This window comes from Podarcis filfolensis (assembly GCF_964270895.1).
Source record: "Podarcis filfolensis genome assembly, chromosome: 14".
In the NCBI taxonomy this organism is placed as follows: Eukaryota; Metazoa; Chordata; class Lepidosauria; order Squamata; family Lacertidae; genus Podarcis; species Podarcis filfolensis.
In genome coordinates, this window is record NC_139616.1 from 44,772,493 (window position 1) to 44,792,308 (window position 19,816).

Sequence of the window (19,816 nt, forward strand, 5' to 3'; positions counted from 1 at the left end):
CTCTGCTTTCTAAGCTACGACTCTTGCACCCGGAATGTAAAGCCCTGTGTACATTAATGGAACGACAAGAATAATTGCACACTTGTAACCACATCATAACAGACTCCCCGTGTAGCAAAGCTAAATAGCTTTGCACGCAACTTTTCCTCCTCTTTCTGTCACCGTGTGCCCCTCTGACAGAGAAAAGACAATTTTCTAAGCTGGCACACAGAGGAGTGAGGGTGACATCAGAGGGAGCCTGACAGATGTGAGTGTGTCAGTTTGACTTACTATGGACAAGCAATGCAGAACACTTGGTAGGTTTATTTTTATTTTTTAGCCTGCCTGAAAGGTGCCATGAAGCTCCATTTGTCAAACTGCATTAAGGGCACCGCAAAAGCTCATCTCTTCCTTCTTCCTTCAGCTGCCCAACTCAAACGCCAGGTTTCTATGCAACTCAGGGTTGACATCAGGTCTTAGCAAATGTATGGTTGCACACCACCCCAATTTCCAAGAGGTGAGAGATTCCTGGGGTTCCAGGTGCTCACGTGGGGCTTGGTCTCCCTGGAATGATGGTGAGCGGAGACTGTAGTGTCTTTAGGATATATGGCTTTATTTACATATCTATTCAACCTGAGCATAGGATGGAGTGGCTCGTGGCAGGAGCACCTCAACAGATCTTGCTGCCCCATTTGGTTTCCAAGGAAGCTCCAAAGTCCAGCTTGGGTTCAGCACAGAGCAAGACATGTCTTTGTCTCCAGCTTCCAGCATCAGCCAAACTCACCCACACAACTCTGGCTATTGTTCTTCTATCTACCAGCCAGGTGAGGTGGATGGGAGAAAGGTCTTTAGGATATATGGCTTTATTTGCACATATTTGCAACCTGATGGGAGGGCTCATGATCTCAACACACCAACACATCTTGCTTCTCCCTTAGTCCACCACAGATCCAGCATGTGTCTGTGTCTCTAGCTTTTCCAACCTACATCCAGCTCAGCTCACACGACACACTATTGTTCTCCTATAAGCCAGGTGAAGGGGTGAGAAATGCCCATCCTAGGTCAGGAAACCAAGCCGTATGAGGAATGGTTGAAGGAGCTATGTATGTTTAGCCTGGAGAAGAGGAAACTGAGAGGCGATATGATAGCCATCTTCAAACATCTGAATGGCTGTCACATGGAAGATGGAGCAAGCTTGTTTTCTCCTGCTCCAGAGGGGAGGTCCTGAGCCAACAGCTTCAATTTACAAGGAAAGAGATTCAAACCAAACACCAGGAAAAACCTTCTGGCTGTAAGAGCTGTTCGACAGTGGAACAGACTTGTTCCGGAGGTTGTGGACTCTCCTTCATTGAAGGTTTTAAGCAGAGGTTGGACGGCCACCTGTCATGGCTGCTTTAGCTGAGATTCCTGCATTGCAGGGGGTTGGACTAGATGAACATTGGGTTCCCTTCCAATTATACAATCCAATGACTTGCCTGGAGGGCACCCTCACTTAGTTGTAGCTTTCCCAACACAACACATTCTTCTGGGATGCTGATGAGGAGACACGAGTGGTCAGATGTGGTCATTGTCTCACAAAGGCTTTACATCAGCTTCTAGCAAATGTATGGTTGCACGCCTCCCCAATCTCATAGTGGTGAGAAACTCCAGGGGTACCAGGCACTTACCCAGGGTTTGACTGGTTCAACAAACTCCTCTTGTCAGATTCTAACATAACTGGGTACAGGACCCCAAGAATGGGAAGGGATTCAGGGTGTTATCCAGACCAACACCCCAAACCTTCAACAGTACAAAAGGTCCTTATATATACCAAGACAACCCAGTAGAGCATGGATGGGGGACCCCAAGCCAGGGAGCTGATGGTGGCCCTCCAAATGTCTTCTTCTGGCCCTCAGGACTCCCGCAGGACACTCCCCATGGGTCATTCTCCACAAGCCCCTCAAGAGCTTTAACACAGCTGGTGTCACCACTCACAGGCCAACTACCTAGTGAAACCAGAGCTGTGGAGAACTTCTTCCAGTTATTTTATTTAAATGAACAGAATACACAGAAAGACCCATGAATTATGTTCCCTCAGTCTCGAGACGTTGCTCAGAGTGCCCACCCCCCTTGCTGTACTTCCTAGCTTCCAAACCATTCTTTACACTCTATGGTGGCTGGCAAAGGAGTCTTTCCATCTCTGTTTGGCTCTGGTCTGAGACACAAAGGGAGTGTCTGGTTCTGGGAGAACCAGGCTTTCGAGTGACATAATATCAACTGTCTGTTGTACTGTTTTTAGCACTTCTGAGTCCTGTCTCTGTTCAGAACTAGAGCATCTGCTAGCTTGCTCCTGTTCCTCACGCCCCATTATTTCCCAACTCTTTGCTGCTGCTTCTGGGGTGTGTGCCATTCGCCACCACCCTGAACCTAGGTCCATACTATCTTAATCTTCCTCATGCCTGGAAGCCTCTTGGGGTGAAGGTGTGATGGCCTGGGACTCGGGCTTGGACTCAGAACCAGAGGAGTCTCAGTCTGCACCAGATCCTTTGCCTCAGGCATCATCTGAATCAAGTCTGGGGCCTGATTCTGAAGAGCCCCCGTCTGCACAGGTTCCCCTACAACAAGCACCAGCTGGGCCGAGTCAGGGGCCTGAGCCTGCCCTGGCTCCAGATGTGGGGATTACCTCGTTGCCTTCAGCTGGGCAATCACTTACAGCTGCTCCACTACCAGTTGGATCAGGAGGGGCTGAGGAGGCCTCTGGGTCTAGTAACCCACCGACATCTCCTGAGCTGCAGAGACTAAGGTCTGAGAGGAGAGACCTGAGTACTCGCAGGAGGAGTGCTCGCCTTTGGGCGAAACAGGGAGGTGAGTCACCGGGGGATCAGGACCGGCCATTACCCCGACAAAGATAAAAGGCTGTTGGACCCCGCCCCAGGTTGCAGGAGCAACATTGCTGTTTGCTAGAACCTGCCTGAGACCCTGTGCCTGACCTAGCCTGGTCTCCTGCCTTTGTGTTCTGCTTTGGCTCTGTCGGACTGACTCCTCGCGGAATCCTTGGATTCGGGATCGGACCTGGACTGTGTTGCTCTGGTTACCCCTGGGCCCAGCACAGAAGGTCTCCACCACTCCTCCTCATCCGCCCAGTGCCTGACATCTGGAATGTGTGTCTACTTGCGTTGAGACAATGCCCTTTTCTCTCCTGGGACCATTTGCATTGGAACCAGGTGTTCCACCACAGCCTCTCCTCCCTCGAGCGACGCCACCAGCCGCTCTCCATCTTTACGAGAGAGACTTTTGCTAGTCTTGTTGATTTCCCACTTTGAAAACTTTGCCTGAAAGACATGTAATGAACACCGGGATTGTATCAAGCGCCGAAGCCATTTGTTTCTACTTTCTCTCTCAACGAGTCTTTTCATAAAGAGAGTTAAGCAGCGCGGCCCTGTCAGCGAAATCTTATTTCCTAGCACGGTGATGGATGGCTGTGCACTACTCAGGCAACAGGGGCGATAACACAGAGTTATGTAACAGTGGTAATAACGGGATGCAATCTTCAGGGGACAATGTTGCTCTCGGGGAGATTCTGTCCATGATGCAGTGCTGTGTATGCTCAGAGAATTTTGGTGAGGGGTCATGGAGAAGCTCCAGGTGGAGCCAGTGGACTCTGAAACTCAGGAAGATAATGTTTGCTTTGCATGATGAAAGGCCCAGGCTCAACGTTCTGCCCGGACACTGAGGTCCAGCGCCGAGGGCCTTCTGGTGGTTCCCTCACTGCGAGAAGCCAAGTTACAGGGAACCAGGCAGAGGGCCTTCTTGGTAGTGGCGCCCGCCCTGTGGAACACCCTCCCACCAGATGTCAAAGAGAAGAACAACTACCAGACTTTTAGAAGACATCTGAAGGCAGCCCTCTTTAGGGACGCTTTTAATGTTTAACAGATTACTGTATTTTAATACTTTGTTGGAAGCTGCCCAGAGTGGCTGGGGAAACCCAGCCAGATGGCGGGGTATAAATAATATATTATTATTATTATTATTATTATTACTACTACTACTACCAACATCTGGCATCTTCAGGTACAGCCAGAAGAAACTCCCTTTCTGACACACCAGAGAGCTGCTGCCAGTCAGTGTTGGAAGTATTTAGCTGGGTGGACCAATGGTTTGACTTTTTAACTAGGGGCCTCTGCTCCTGCTTGTGTTGCTCACCAACTGTCAGGGGTTGGACTGAGGAGGAATGGTGGGAACTGCCCCCCCTTTCCCCTGAACCTTCTTGAGAACAGGAGGGCAGTATAGATTTTGAACAGTGGTTTGCAGAAGGGCATAGTTCGGAGGCTGCAGAGGGGAGAAGCAGGGAAATACTGCGAGAGGAACAGCAGGAAGAAAAAGAAGCCCCACCAGGGGAGTGACAGCTGAAAGACTCAGTGTCCTTGGAGAGCATTCCTGACCCACCCCCTCTCCCAGGACTAGGCAGGTATTGAGGGTAGGAGAACAGAAAGATCAGCGACAGAAAGCTCAGATTAACCAATGTAGTAGAATAGGGAAGATGGGGTGGGACTTTACTTGGAGCAACGCCATTATTAGGGAAGGCTGCATTCCTTCGTCGCTCTCTGTGTATGATTGAATAAATTGCTTGGCAAGAACTTTTATCATTTCTCTGCCACCGTGGGAGAGATCTGATTCCCCGAAGCTGGACACCAACACTGCCAATGTTCCAGTCCCTTACTAACCTTTCACCCCCTCGCATCCCCATCCTTTCCAACCCCCCCATCTCCTTCAACCCCCACATCCTTTCTCAGCTTTTGTCCACCTCCCTGACACGCCCTTGCCAATCCCTATCCTCAGACCACAAGCTTCTAGCACCCTGTTGTGTGCACGTGCGTGTGAATAAATGGGTCGGTGGAGGGTGGTGGTGGCAATTATGACACAGGGAACATGGGAAGACCAGCCTAGGCCACTCACCAACCTGCTTGTTAGCTCTCTCTCTCTCTCTCTCTCTCTCTCTCTCTCTCTCTCTTTATGATGATTTTTATTAGTTTTACATATAATCACATTACATAGCATCATATCACTTTATTATATCTCTTTGGCTCAACTGAGCCTATCGGCTTCCCTCCCTCCTGCCTAATGGTTTACAAAATTAAATTTTGCATTCTTGCATTTCACTACCTCTCCTATTCAAATCTATGCTTCCAGGTGCTATAAGAAAGCTGCAGAGATAGTGCAGGATAGTGCGCACCCCAGAAATGATCTCTTTCAGCTTCTGCCTTCTGGAAGAAGGTACAGCGTTATAAAGACTAGGACTAGCCGCCTGAGAAACAGTTTCTATCCAAATGTGATTTTGGTTTTAAACGCGGTGTAAGGAGTCTCTATGGGAGTCCAGTGGTACCTCGGGTTACAGACGCTTCAGGTTACAGACTCCACTAACCCAGAAATATTACCTCGGGTTAAGAACTTTGCTTCAGGATGAGAACAGAAATCATGCAGCAGCGGTGCAGCGGCAGCAGGAGGCCCCATTAGCTAAAGTGGTGCTTCAGGTTAAGAACAGTTTCAGGTTAAGAACAGACCTCCAGAACGAATTAAGTTCTTAACCCGAGGTACCACTGTATATTGTATTTTAAAAATGGGGTATCAGAGTTTTTAGGGGGCTACCAGGTTGGGATAGCTGGGATAGCAGGCTTGTTGGTTTTGAATGTCTCATGTAGCCCCCCCCCCCATTTTGTTGTTCTGTATGGGACAATGACAATAAAGATTATCGTATTATCGTACTATTCTTGTTATATCATTACCTAAGGTGTTAAGTTATTCAACCCGAATAATAACTTCATCTTACACCTCTTCAACTAACCCTGCTAGTGATGTTAACTGCTTACAGTTGTCTTTCAAATATACTATAATATAAATTTATTCTGGTCTTTTTGGAATGCCTGGTCTCATTGGTTCTGGATTCTTCTCATCAGTTTCATCTGCCACTCTTCTTTTGTTGGTACTTCATGTTGCTTCCATTTTTGGGCTAACAAAGTTCTTGCCGCAGTTGTTGCATATAAGAACAATTTTTTAATCTTGTCTCGGTATCTCTTTACCCACTATACCCAATAAGAAAGCTTCTGTGCTTTTTTAACAAGGGTGTTTTTGAACATTTTCTTTAACTCATTATATATCATTTCCCAGAAAGCTTTTACGTCTTTACATATCCTCCACGTATGATAAAAAGTACCTTCCTTTTCCTTACATTTCCAGCATTCATTTTTTTGTTCTGTACATTTTAGCCAATGTAACTGGTGTTAAATACCACCTATACATCATTTTCATTACATTTTATTTAAGCGCACTGCATGCAGTAAAATTAAGGTCTCTCTGCTGGCCTGGTCACTCATGCTATGCTCTCCATCTGAAGAAAAACCAGGGCACTTCTGGCCTTCATCATTCATGACAGATCCTGAAAGCAACTCTTTCTCCTGCCTATGTGCTTCTAATGCATTTGGAGGAATCGTCGTAGCTTCTCACTTGTGTTCATTATGCGAACTAAGCATAGGTGTGCCATCGTGCATGCTTCATTTACATAGTAACACAGGAAGCTGCCTTCTGATGAATCAGACTAACGATGAATCAGACCACACGAGCCAGTGTGGTGTAGTGGTTAGGAGCAGTAGACTCATAATCTGGGGAACCGGGTTCGATTCCCCGCTCCTCCACATGCAGCTGCTGGGTGACCTTGGGCCAATCACACTTCTCTGAAGTCTCTCAGCCTCACTCACCTCACAGAGTGTTTGTTGTGGGGGAGGAAGGGAAAGGAGATTGTTAGCTGCTTTGAGACTCCTTTGGGTAGTGATAAAGCGGGATATCAAATCCAAACTCCTCCTCCTCCTCCTCCTCCTCCTCCTCCTCCTCCTCTTCTTCTTCTTCTTCTTCTTCTTCTTCTTCTTCTTCTTCTTCTTCTTCTTCCATGCAGTTCAGTATTGTCTAACAGGGATCAGCAAACCTTTTCAGCAGGGGGCCAGTCCACTGCCCCTCAGACCTTGTGGGTTGCCAGACTATATTTTGAAGGGGGGAAATGAACTAATTCCTATGCCCCACAAATAACCCACAGATGCATTTTAAATAAAAGGACACATTCTACTCATGTAAAAGCACGATGATTCCCGGACCATCCGTGGGCCGGATTTAGAAGGCGATTGGGCCGGATCCGACCCCTGGGCCTTAGTTTGCCTACCCATGGTCTACAATGACGGACAACAGCTCAGGATTTTTAACCGGGCTCCTTCCCTGCCTCCAGCTGTCCGTGCCAGAGATTGAAAGTGTGACCCCCGCCTACTGTGCTGCAGTTCTTCCTGCAGGTTGCAGAGTTCTTGGTGCAGAACTTTGGATTACTCTTACAGCAAAAGTAGCAGCAACACACGCCAGCTGTTGTTGTCCCTGCTGATTTTACTAAGCAAGGCTATTCCCATAGTGTGTGTGTGTGTGTGTGTGTGTGTGTGTGTGTGTTCACACAGAAGCAGCTGCTTTATTTGGAATACAGTGGTACCTTGGGTTACATACGCTTCAGGTTACATACACTTCAGGTTACAGACTCTGCTAACCCAGAAATAGTGCTTCGGGTTAAGAACTTTGCTTCAGGATGAGAACAGAAATCTTGCTCCGGTGGCGCAGCAGCAGCAGGAGGCCCCATTAGCTAAAGTGGTGCTTCAGGTTAAGAACAGTTTCAGTTTAAACACAGACCTCCAGAACGAATTAAGTACTTAACCTGAGGTACCACTGTAAATGGGAAAAGGGCTGTAGATCAATGGTAGAGCATCTGTCTTGCAGGCAGAAGGTCCCAGGTTCAATACCGAGCTAGATGCACCAGCGACCTGACTCTATAGCGCAGTTGCCTATGTGTTGTCCACAGCTATGAGTCACCACCTATGTATTTGGGGTAGCTGAGTGGGAGAGCACCTGCTTTGCATGCAAAAGATGCCAGGTTCAATCCCTGACATCTCCAAGTAGAGCTGAGATGGACCCTCTCCTGAAAGCCTGGCGAGCCCCTGCCAGTCAGTGAAGACATTACTGAACTACCAACTCCACCTAGTACGCAGGCTGAGACCCTACCTGCCCGCGGACTGTCTTGCCAGAGTGGTGCATGCTCTGGTTATCTCCCTCTTGGACTACTGCAATGTGCTCTATGTGGGGCTACCTTTGAAGGTGACCCGGAAACTACAACTAATCCAGAATGCGGCAGCTAGACTGGTGACTGGGAGCAGCCGCCGAGACCACATAACACCAGTCCTGAAAGACCTACATTGGCTCCCAGTACGTTTCTGAGCACAATTCAAAGTGTTGGTGTTGACCTTTAAAGCCCTAAAGGGCCTTGGCCCAGTATACCTGAAGGAGCGTCTCCACCCTCATCATTCTGCCCGGACCCTGAGGTCTAGCGCTGAGGGCCTTCTGATGGTTCCCTCATTGTGAGAAGCAAAGTTACAGGGAACCAGGCAGAGGGCCTTCTCGTTAGTGGTGCCCGCCCTGTGGAACGCCCTCCCACCAGATGTCAAAGAGAATGACATCTGAGAATAAACAACTACCTGACATTCAGAAAACATCTGAAGACAGCCCTGTTCAGGGAAGCTTTTAATGTGTGACATTTTAGTGCATTTTTGGTCTCTGTGGAAGCTGCCCAGAGTGGCTGGGGAAACCCAGCCAGATGGGTGGGGTACCAATAATAAATTATTATTATTATTATTATTATTATTATTATTATTATTATTATTAAATTATTATGAACTGTATGGACCATGTTTCTGACTCTGTATAAAGCAGCGACATATGTAGCGATTGTCTTTTCGCCACCTTCTTTTTGTAAAGTGGGACTGCCCTGGCTAATTTTTTATTTTAAATATTCCACAGCATGTTCACTCCCCGCGCCCCCCTTGCTTCTCTTGAAAAGTAGAAATAATGAGGGCAGGGACTGTGAACCTTGAAAGAAGATTTCCGTGTCTATTTTAAAAACAGATCCTTTACACGGTTACATCTGATAGCCTCGGAAAGGCCTTCCACTGTCTCAAAGAGGATTGAATTTCTACCTTCTTTTTCTATAATCCACCTGGCGCTTTATTTCATTTTATTATTTGGGGCTGATAATATTATTATGATGACCATTACATGATAAGGTTGTGTCAGAAAGATGGATTTAATCATAGAATGGCATACTTGAAATAATTTTTGATTGACTACAGTATATTGGGTACAATATTCTTCCTTCCTTCCTTCCTTCCTTCCTTCCTTCCTTCCTTCCTTCCTTCCTCCCCCCCCCCTTCAAGACTGAAATTCCCAGTTGTCAAAAAAGTTTATTTATGTATGCCACTACTGCGGCCCGTGTTTTGTTAGCCCAAAAATAGAAAATGAGCGAGGTTCCAACTAAAGAAGAATGGCAACTTAAACTGATGGAATATGCTCAGCTTGAAGACTTAATATATAGAATAAGAGAGCAAGAAGAACATACGTTTAGAGAAGACTGGAAAACGTTTATTGAGTATATGGAAAATAACTGTGTACAGCTGAAAACGCTGGCAGCATTAAGATAAATTTAACAGTGTGAATAAGTTATGATGGATGTAATAATGGAAGACTGAATGGTATAGTTTCTGTAAAATATGCAGGTATTTATGATATGTAAAATGAACCATGGAAAGAGAAGAAGGGAAGTCATTGATATCTTAAGGATGTATAAATGAGTACTTTAAATTTAAATTATATACATATGAAAGCGTGTGTGAAATAATGTGTATTTAAGCTTTGGGTAGACAGGCAGAAGGAGATTTATAAATGTGTGTGTGTGTGTGTGTGTTTGTTTGTTTGTGTGTGTGTGACAAATTCCAGAGGGGCCATCCTGTTAGACAGCAATAGATTGCAATGGATTGCTTTGAAGTCACTTCAGCCCCTTCCCTGTCCTGTATTTTGTATTTTGCCAGAACAAAGGTGGCAGCCCTACTGTAACCCATGGCAGTTAACTCCTTAAATTTGTAAGATTATTCTTTTCTCTCCTGGTCATTGTTTGAAAGTGTAGAAGCCTCTTAACCTTTTCTCCCCCTTCCCTTTTTATGAAGATTACCCGCTCTGGGATCCCACAGCTAATTCTCCCCTGGTCTCCTCGCTGGCCCAAATAAGACTAATTTAGCCAGCTAGCCCTGGTGATCATCTAATGTTTATTGGATAGATTTCCCCCCTAAATTGATTTTTGAATTCTGAATTTATTGTTATTCGTGTTTTATACTGTATTTTATGCTGTTTTTTGTTGCATCAATTAAGTGTTTTAAATTTGTTGTTAGCCGCCCTGAGCCCGGTTTTCTGAAGGGCGGGGTATAAATAAAAAAATTATTTATTATTTAACCTTGCTGGAGAATCCTTCTGAGTTCCGCTAGGCCACCAACGCTAAGGCGGACAATCGTGAGCTCACTTGCCTGCTGTCTTGAATGTGTCTTGTAAAACACCACTTTTTATTTTAGGAAGTTGGATGCTTTCATCTATGATGCAGCGGTGCTGAACTACAAGGCCGGGCGGGATGAGGGGTGCAAGCTGGTGACCATCGGCAGTGGGTACATCTTTGCCACGACGGGCTATGGGATCGCTCTCCAGAAGGGGTCACCGTGGAAAAGGGCCATCGATCTTGCATTGCTGCAATTTGTCGGCGATGGTAAGTCAGAAGGACTTTTCTTTCCTGCTCGAGGTGTTCTTGCAAGAGGGGCAAGAGGAGCCAGTGTGGTGTAGTGGTTAAGAGTGGTGGACTCGTAATCTGGGGAACCGGGTTTGATTCCCCACTCCTCCACATGCAGCTTGGGCTAGTCACACTTCTCTGAAGTCTCTCAGCCCCACTCACCTCACAGAGTGTTTGTTGTGGGGGAGGAAGGGAAAGGAGAATGTTAGCCGCTTTGAGACTCCTTAGGGTAGTGATAGAGCGGGATATCAAATCCAAACTACTACTTCTTCTTCTTCTTCTTCTTCTTCTTCTTCTTCTTCTTCTTCATTCTTTTCATTTCGTTTATGCGTTGCCTCCCATCAAACAACCCAGAGCGATCAGTAATTAAAGCATCAGTACAAATATTCGCAATAAAAACATTTAAGGAAACCATTTCAGATCTGATAGAAAGAGACTAGGATAAGAAATCTCCACACAAGAGGATTCTTGAATAAGGAAGTCCTCAGTAGGTGCTGAAAAAACCAGCAGGGAGTTCCAAAGGATACCACCACTACTAAAGTATTAAGAATTTAGGTTATTAAATTATAAACATTAATGCTATTAGTTGATTATAATCATTATCTATTATTATTATTATTATTATTATTATTATTATTATTATTATTATTAATTTAACAAAGTATTAGGCCACCCCATAACAAAGTTCCCTGAGCCACCTAAAATATAATTCATTTGTAAAGTTCTGCTTTTCATTTCAGGATGATGAGCATAGTTCAGCTTCCTCTTTTCATAAATTTATTCTTCATGTATTTATGTATCACCTTTTGCATGTATGTCGGGGTGATTTCTAAACACCATAAAAGCACCTTAAAATATCTTTAAAAACAGTCCAAAATAAATGAGGAAGGAAGGTAGATTGAAGAACAGTACAAAACGAACAGCTAAGACAGAGATCTTTTCATCCAGGTGGAAAAGCTTGTCAAAACAATGTTGCCCTTGTAGTATTCAGAAGGAGGAGAAAACTAGGAGGAGTTGGCAGTGCCTTTCATTGGCTCTGGCGCCACCTGCTGTTGGCCTCCCTGCCTTCTACCCAATGGGCCTCAGCTCCTACTGGCAACAGCACCTTCTGAGCACGAAGCTCCAGTCTTCCTAAAGTGGAGAAATTGACAGAAGGCTTAAATATTTCATCATGGAACCCTGAGGAGCACAGCATGTCCACCGAGTCTGCCGAGATACTGTTCTGTCAACAAAAGCCGGACCACTGGAATCAGATGGGAGATTCCGATTCTGCCCTCTTTGTAACAAGTGGCCCATCAAACTGCCCATTCATTTCTATGGAAGAAATGTCATTTATGATAATGTTGGAGGCTGAGCCTGCTTCCTACCTGGGGGGTGAAGTGTGGTGCTGAGGACTGCAGCCAACGGCATCATAAATCATCCTTTCTTTCCTCCCCCCCAACCAGTCTGAACCTTTTCTGCAAAGCATTCCCAGTATGGTGTTTCCACTGTTTCCTTTGGAGTAGAGAGGGGATGTAGCCGAGGGAGTGGGAGATGGTGGGAATATGGGGGAAATTATGCTTTGCCTGGTATGACATGAGAGAGAGAGAGAAATAAATATCAGACGTTCTGCTTAACAATCCAAAGCCTACTGAGCTTTGAAGAACAGGGTCACGGCAGACTATAGATAGCTATTAGCTTGCAAATAGCCTTGATAGCTATTACTCAGTCATCTCTGTTCCAAGGAGAGGTTGCTTGTTGTTTCGAAGCCGGTCAACTTCTTCATCCTCAAATGGCCTCTCAGCGCAGGGTGATTGCATTATTTGGAAAGCTCTTGTGTGTATCATCCTGTGCTTCATTTGACTCTAGGGTGACCGTGTGGATGTGGGAATGTTGAGGGTGGTAGGAGAGGATATATTGATTCTTAATACCCTTCCTAACTCGCGCCAGCAAGTTTCTTTATCTAGCAGAGTGCATTCCCCCTTTTATGTAGCACAAAGCTGGCTGCAAACTCGCGTGAGACAACAAACAATTCAATCTGGCTTGCCCAGATTGAGATATGTCTTATTATTCCTGGTAAGACCCCTTGGAGCCCTCCTAAAAGAATAAAGACACAACAGTCTTATTCATAAGTAACAAAAAGTAGTTTCTCTTCGCGATCAGGCAGAACACAGTGTGATCCCTGAAGGCAGGTTTTTAGGCTTAAAGTTACAAACATGTACAAACAGGTTTACCCCATATGGGAGATAACCTGGGGGACTGCTTGGCTGGCAGCCAGCAGTCCAGTCCAGGTGAATCAGGAAGTTTGAAAAAGAAGATCAGAGAGAGGGAAGAAGTGGCTGCTTGACTTGGCCTTTTACCAGGTCTGGAAAGGTCTCTACCACCTACCAGTCACATGCAAGAAAGGATGCTCCAGGCCAGGAGGAACAGGAAGTTCAACTGACTGAACCAACATGCCCTGCATGACCACTCTAGCAAAACAAGGAATGCTGAACTTGACTGCTCCCAGTGGATTACATGTTCCGTTGAGAGTCCGTCAAGGCTGCGAACAGCGGGACTGTTGTGGCGTCTGGTCCGCTTCCATTGTGCCAACCTGCTTCTCCCGGCTACAGCAGAGTATCTTGCACAGTGGTGCCTGTGTGGAAGGAATCTTAGCCATGCAGTAAAACTCTCGTACAACAGCTGCTTCTATTCTACAAAGCTTTAGTGTACAGCAGCAAAACAACAACCAGGAGATAGTGAAGGCATGATGCTTCTCCTGTCACAGCCAAAACAGAAAGTAAAAACATTCACATAACAAAGATGCAAACACCCCCCCCCCCCCAGTGACAGGACATCATTTCCCTTGAGCTGTTAACCCTGTAAGCTCTGGGTATCCTCACATTACATCCCACAGTGGACTAACTTGCTGATGTCTGTTCACTGGTGAGCCTTGCAGATGAAATACTGCTGCCTAGGCTGGGAGAAAAGCAATGACAAACCTAGACAGCATCTTAAAAAGCAGAGACATCACCTTGCTGACAAAGGTCCGCATAGTTAAAGCTATGGTTTTCCCAGTAGTGATGTATGGAAGTGAGAGCGGGACCATAAAGAAGGCTGATTGCCAGAGAATTTATGCTTTTGAATTATGGTGCTGGAGGAGACTCTTGAGAGTCCCATGGACTGCAAGAAGATCAAACCTATCCATTCTGAAGGAAATCAGTCCTGAGTGCCCCCTGAAGGACAGATCCTGAAGCTGAGGCTCCAATACTTTGGCCACCTCATGAGAAGAGAAGACTCCCTGGAAAAGACCCTGATGTTGGGAAAGATGGAGGGCACAAGGAGAAGGGGACGACAGAGGACGAGATGGTTGGACAGTGTTCTCGAAGCTACCAGCATGAATTTGACCAAACTGTGGGAGGCAGTGGAAGACAGGAGTGCCTGGCGTGCTCTGGTCCATGGGGTCATGAAGAGTCGAACACGACTAAACGACTAAACAACAACAAGGCTGTGTGATCCTGTCCCTTTACTGGAAACAGGGCTGCACAGCCGATGCAGGATTAAACCCTGTCCTCCAGCCCATCAGCTGCCATCACCAGTGACATCAGTTAAGGGGCGGGCGGGCATGATTTGGGGGAAATGGCTTAGTGGGCCAAGTTGGACCCCTTGGCCAGCTACCATTGACCCATGATTGACTCAGCCATCTTTCCAGAATTCCCCCCCTTTTTTTTAATATTATGGTGGCAGAGGAAAAAATTTGAAGCACAAAATAAACATTTTTTTAAAGTCGCAAAGGCCAGAAGGCACCTTGAAAGTGGGTAGGTGGGTGGTGGGAGAATTCTTAATGATTTTGCTAATTTCTTTTTAAGAAAGCTGCAAGACATTTCTCTTTCCCTCCACCCCCACTTTGCTTTCATTCAGGATGTCTCCTCTTCTTAACTTTAGTCCTCACCGCCTTAGATGGGAAGCCCTCCGGCATTCACAGAAGCTGAAAGCATTTAGGTGGGAGTGATGTGCAATGCATCAGTCTGGTGCGATTTGCAGTGACTTATTCAACAATTTCTTTTAAAGTTCTCCTCGATCGTGATTTTCTCTCTCCACAATCCTCCCCCCCCCCCAACAACCCCACAAGCCATGAGAGATTTACTCTTTGTCCTGCCTTGAATAGCCACTTTCCCTTCTCTAATTACATCAGCTTTGTAACAAAAGGAGACGTCTTCTTATCTCAGCAGTTCTTAACAGCTATACAGAAACAGCAACAAAAAGCCATCAGGGTTTTTTTGAGGAGTGGGATGGGGGAAACTGAGAATACTGTACTGGCTTTGGTATATGCACAATGTTGCTTTATTGCATAATTATTCCTCGCTCTTATTAGCATTGCAAACTGGCTGAAAGAAGTTCCATTCTGCCCCGCTCCACACCAGTACAAATCAATAGGGACAGGCAGATACCAGTGAAGTGAGTTATGTTCACGGTTGTCTCTCAGAAGTGCTGGGCAGGAATCACCAATATTGTGTAGCAATACTACAGATAGGACTGAATAAATTTTTCTGTTCCAGTTTCTCATTTTCCCCAATCTGAAGTGTGTGATTTGGTGAGGTTTTTTTTTTTTTATCAAATCAAATCAGATCTTTATTATTAATGATCAAAGACCAGCATTCGGAAACTGTGATTAGAAGCCCATAGGATACATTTACAGATGTGAAGAAGAATAAGAATAAAGATAATAATTTTGAAAGGAATATTAAAAAGGAATAAAGTAAATAAAAGTAGCATAAAATAAGCAGAATGGGCGCCAACATTTATGAAAAGTAGTCATAGCACAAACTTCAAAGAAGGAAGTTACAGAATGTCTGAAGTAAGTTCTTGGTGAGTTTATTTTATTTTATTTCTCATGGACATTCCCCCTCTAGCACCATATTGCTTTTAGGAACAAGACATAACATGCTACATTGTCCCTTTCCTAAGTCCAAGAAGGCAGGAGTTTGGAGCTACAGTCATACCTCAGGTTGCGAATACTGTGGGTTGCACATTTTCAGGTTACGGACACGCCAAACCCAGAAGTACCGGAATGGGTTACTTCCGGGTTTCGGCGCTTGCACATGCGCAGAAGCATTAAATTGCGCTTTGCACATGCGCAGAAGCACCGAATTGCGTCACGCGTGTGCGCAGATGTGGTGCTGTGGGTTGTGAACGCTGTGGGTTGCGAACGTGCCTGCCGCATGGATCACGTTCGCAACCCGAGGTTCCACTGTATTAGGCAGCTGTGGCTTCAGCAGCTCAGACTGGGAGCTTGTGGTATAAACACCAACAACTGGGAATCCCTGGCCTGCGAGCACTCCAGTTGGAGAACAGCCAAGGTGTCATGGGCTTTGAAGATACTCAAACTCAGGACGCAAGGGAGAAACATGCTAAGAGGAAGGCACGCTTGAAAAACCCTCACCATGATCAACTCCTGCCCGGAAACCTATGTACCCACTGTGGAAGGATGTGTGGGTCCAGAATCAGCCTCCACAGTCACTTACGGACTCACTTTTAAAACCGTTGTAATGGCTTTAGGGGTTGCTTGTGCGTAAATAGCCGTCACTCTGGGCTAGGTTGGCTGGTTAAACCATTTCTCGCTGGACAGCCATCCACTCCGTGGCTGTTCAGTCACTGGCAGAATCCGTCAGTGGGCGTTTCTTAAACCTTTTCCAACATAAAAGTTGTTTGACGCCCAGTCTCCTCCTACTCTCCCTGCGCGGAAGTCTTCTGCGCAGGGAGGGCATGGGTAGCGGAGGACCTGTGCTCTCCCCGCTGGTGTCCAGTGAAGAGTCCCGGAGCCTGCTCTCTGCTTCCCCCATTGGCCCCCCTCTATCCCTGGTGTAGCGCTGATTTTCTTCCCCAACAGGAGACTTGCCTCTCTCCCTGCTTGGCCCCTCTCCAGCATCGTTGTGGGGCCTCGCCTCCTCCTCTAGTTCCGATGGCAGTTCCCTGACAACCGTGTTTATGGAAGACAATCTGACTCAGCTATGAGTGATCGCCGAAGAAAAAGAAGATACGAGCTGGAAGCTCCATCTCTTCCTGGATCCCTGAGACTCTGGGAAGGTGCTTCCAAGGTTTCCCCATTCTCCTGAGTAGCCTCATGTGCAGTTTATGGGCACGTTTAATATTATTTATTTACACCAAAAAGAGGCACCTCAAAGGGACTTAGCAAGATAAAACACAATCAATAGAAGCAGTTTAAAAACAGGAAAAAAACACACACGAAATGATGAAGACTGAAATGCTCACCCAATAATATATCAAAAACGAGTCCCACTCATTGCCGTTAGAAATAACTTAAGAGGAATGGACAATGTTTGCAGCGTATCTGGAAAATAATTGCGAGCAAGTGAAAACGGTAGCAGGATTAGTGTAAATTCAGCAGTACAATTTTATGTTGTGGTAATATGCAAAGGAGGGGGGAAATGAGAATGTTTGAATAGAATATGCAGCAATAATGGAAAACTAAAAAGAACCATGGAAAGGGAGGAAGGGAAGTTGACAATTGATTTATTTCTGGGGATTGTATAAATGTGGAAAATGCGTAACTGAAATCTTTAAATAAAAAATATATATGAAAAAATAGAAGTAACTTAATTAGTCAAGGCCTGACTGAAGGAAAAGGTCTTAGTCTGGTGCCTACAGACTGTCAGTGATGGTGCCAGTCACATCTCTGTGGGGAGAACATTCCACAGGTCGGGGGCCACCACTGATAAGACCTGTTCTTATGTAGCCATGCTTCACATCTCCCTCAGATGGGGCACAAGGAGAAAGGTCTCTGATGGAAGTCACAGGCTAGTTTGTACATGGTGAGGCAGTCCTTGAGGCGGCCCTGACACTCCTGTATGTCTTGGTGTCTACTCTGCCCCTGTGGCCTTGACGGAGATTGTGGGGAGGAATCTGAGAACCAGCCAGGAACTCAGGCAGCTGGCATGAGAACCTCAATTCCTGGGACAGGGATATCCATCTCTTAACGCCTCTTCAGGGGCGCTGGCATTGTGGAGAGCCGCTGGTGGCAGCCTTGCTCCTTCTCTGAGACATCTGACTCCAGGTCTGGGCAGGGCTGAGCCCTGACGCCCATGCCCATGCAGCATAGAAACATCTCACTGGTTTCCACCCCTGAGATCTTCTTGGATTTCCATAGCTGTTAGGACCTCATTATTATTTTGTTCTCCTGTTTTCCAGGCGAAATGGAGGAACTAGAAACTCTGTGGCTGACAGGCATTTGTCACAACGAGAAGAATGAGGTCATGAGCAGCCAGCTGGACATTGACAACATGGCAGGTGTCTTCTACATGCTTGCTGCTGCCATGGCCCTCAGCCTCATCACGTTCATCTGGGAGCACCTGTTTTATTGGAAGCTGAGGTTCTGCTTCACTGGAGTTTGCTCTGACAGGCCAGGACTGCTTTATTCCATCAGCAGGGTAAGCTTCTCTGTGTGTTTCAATTAGTATTATGCTCACCCGTAAGGCCTCCACATCAGAGACCAGGACGAGCATTAGAAAGGAAGGAACGTCTTCCATGGCTCATGGAAGGAGAACAGGGAGGTGATCTGGTGGGCCTTTCTGGCAAAGGTGTTCCAAAGAGTTGGTGTTGTCAAAGAAGGAATCCTTCCTCTGTCATAGTTCATAGAATTGTAGAGTTGGAAGGGACCATGAGGGTCATCTAATACAACTTCCCGCCATGCAGGACTCTTTTTGCCCAGTTTGGGGCTCAAACCCACAACCCTGGGGTTAAGAGTATCATGCCCTACCAACTGAGCCATCAAGAAAGTGTCGTCTGAATTATTCTCAGCATACCCTTGATGGCTGTGTTCTATCTCAACCATCAGTGACAGTGTGCTTTGGAATGGTAGCTGCTAGGAATCACAGATGGGGAGAAGGTTGCTGTGCTTCCCATAAGCATCTGTGAGAACACAGTCCTGGTCTAGATGAGCCACTGGTCCAATCCAGCGAGCTCTTCTCTGTTTCTTATGTCCAGTGAAAGAAGGGCAATGGAGCTAGAGCTCTCAGGTATTCGGCCGATGGGGAAGCGTACATGCGAAGAGATTGTTCCGCTTTCCAAGGGACGGAGCTGAAACTCAGTGGTAGAACTTCTCCCTGGCTTGCAGAAGATCCCAGGTTCCACCTCCAGCATCTTCAGGCAGGACTGGGAAAGGCTCTTGTCTGAAACCCTACTCTGACAGCCAGTGTAGGCAATACTGATGTACATAGACCAATAATCAGACTTAGTATAAGGCAACTTCCTGTTTTCGTGGAAGGAGCAGGGGCATTGGAAGGGGGAGCGGGGGGGTGGGTTGCCCCGGGTGTCACCATGGAGGGGGGTGACAAATTATCAAAAAACAATTACTGCCCTACTAGGGTAGTTCATAAAAACTTTTTTTTAAAAAAAAAAAATGCCTGCTCCAAAGGTCTTATCTTACGACTATAGGGATTATGTAGCTATATCTGAAACGTCATGCATATCAGTAAATATCTTGACCCTCCTCCATGAAAATAGCTGTTTACTTGGCCGTTTCCCTATGTTGCAAATGCTGAAATTTCATTTCAGTGGAGCAGGGTCAAGAAATGCATGAAATTTCAGATATAGCTATATAATCCCTAGTTTAGTAAAATAAGACCTTTGGAGCAGGAATTTTTTTTTAAAAAAAGGTTTTTTATGAACCGCCCTACTGCCCGACCCTCCGCTGGGCTTCCCGGGTCCTGGAAAGTCGGCCTATGTGAATAAAATGAGACTAGGCTGAGTAGATTAGGCCTTGCCTTGCCTTCTCCTTTTGCAGGCAAAATAAATAAATAAATAAATAAATAAATAAAAAATCAATGCTGGGGGGGGGGGGGTGGTGACAAGAAATTTTCCACACTGGGTACCACCTGACCTTCCTATGCCTCTGGGAAGGAGCAAAGCCTGAACCATTTCAGGACAGAAAGGGAACTAGAAACACATTTTTTTTTGGGGGGGGAGATATATCAGCATACAGAAGATGTAATGCAAAAGTTTCATGCACACATGGTGCAGAGTTGTGTGATGTCTGTCCCTCCCCCTTTACTTTCATAACTCAAAACATTAAATCTGCCTGAGCTTATATTTTGTAGCATTAAATGACAAAGCACAACATCTCAGGCACAATGTCCCTCATTAATTGCTCTCCTTGAATAAGTGCAATTAGCCTTCTACAAGAAGTAATTTGTCTACAAG

At 46.0% G+C, this 19,816-nt stretch overlaps 2 protein-coding genes across 3 annotated transcripts in view; both read left to right on the forward strand.

The window, feature by feature from the left end:
- The window catches only part of LOC310749103 (myosin-11), a 1,537,435-nt gene that overhangs the window by 872,346 nt on the left and 645,273 nt on the right, over nt 1-19,816 (forward strand). The gene's annotated exons all lie outside the window — the stretch shown is intronic.
- Nucleotides 1-19,816, forward strand: part of GRIN2A (glutamate ionotropic receptor NMDA type subunit 2A) — a 220,980-nt gene that overhangs the window by 188,132 nt on the left and 13,032 nt on the right. For both annotated transcript variants that reach the window (XM_083585572.1, XM_083585571.1), the window contains exons 12-13: nt 10,431-10,618; nt 17,807-18,045. In XM_083585572.1, coding sequence (XP_083441698.1) covers nt 10,431-10,618; nt 17,807-18,045 — 427 coding nt within the window. The remainder of the gene's footprint in view (nt 1-10,430; nt 10,619-17,806; nt 18,046-19,816) is intronic.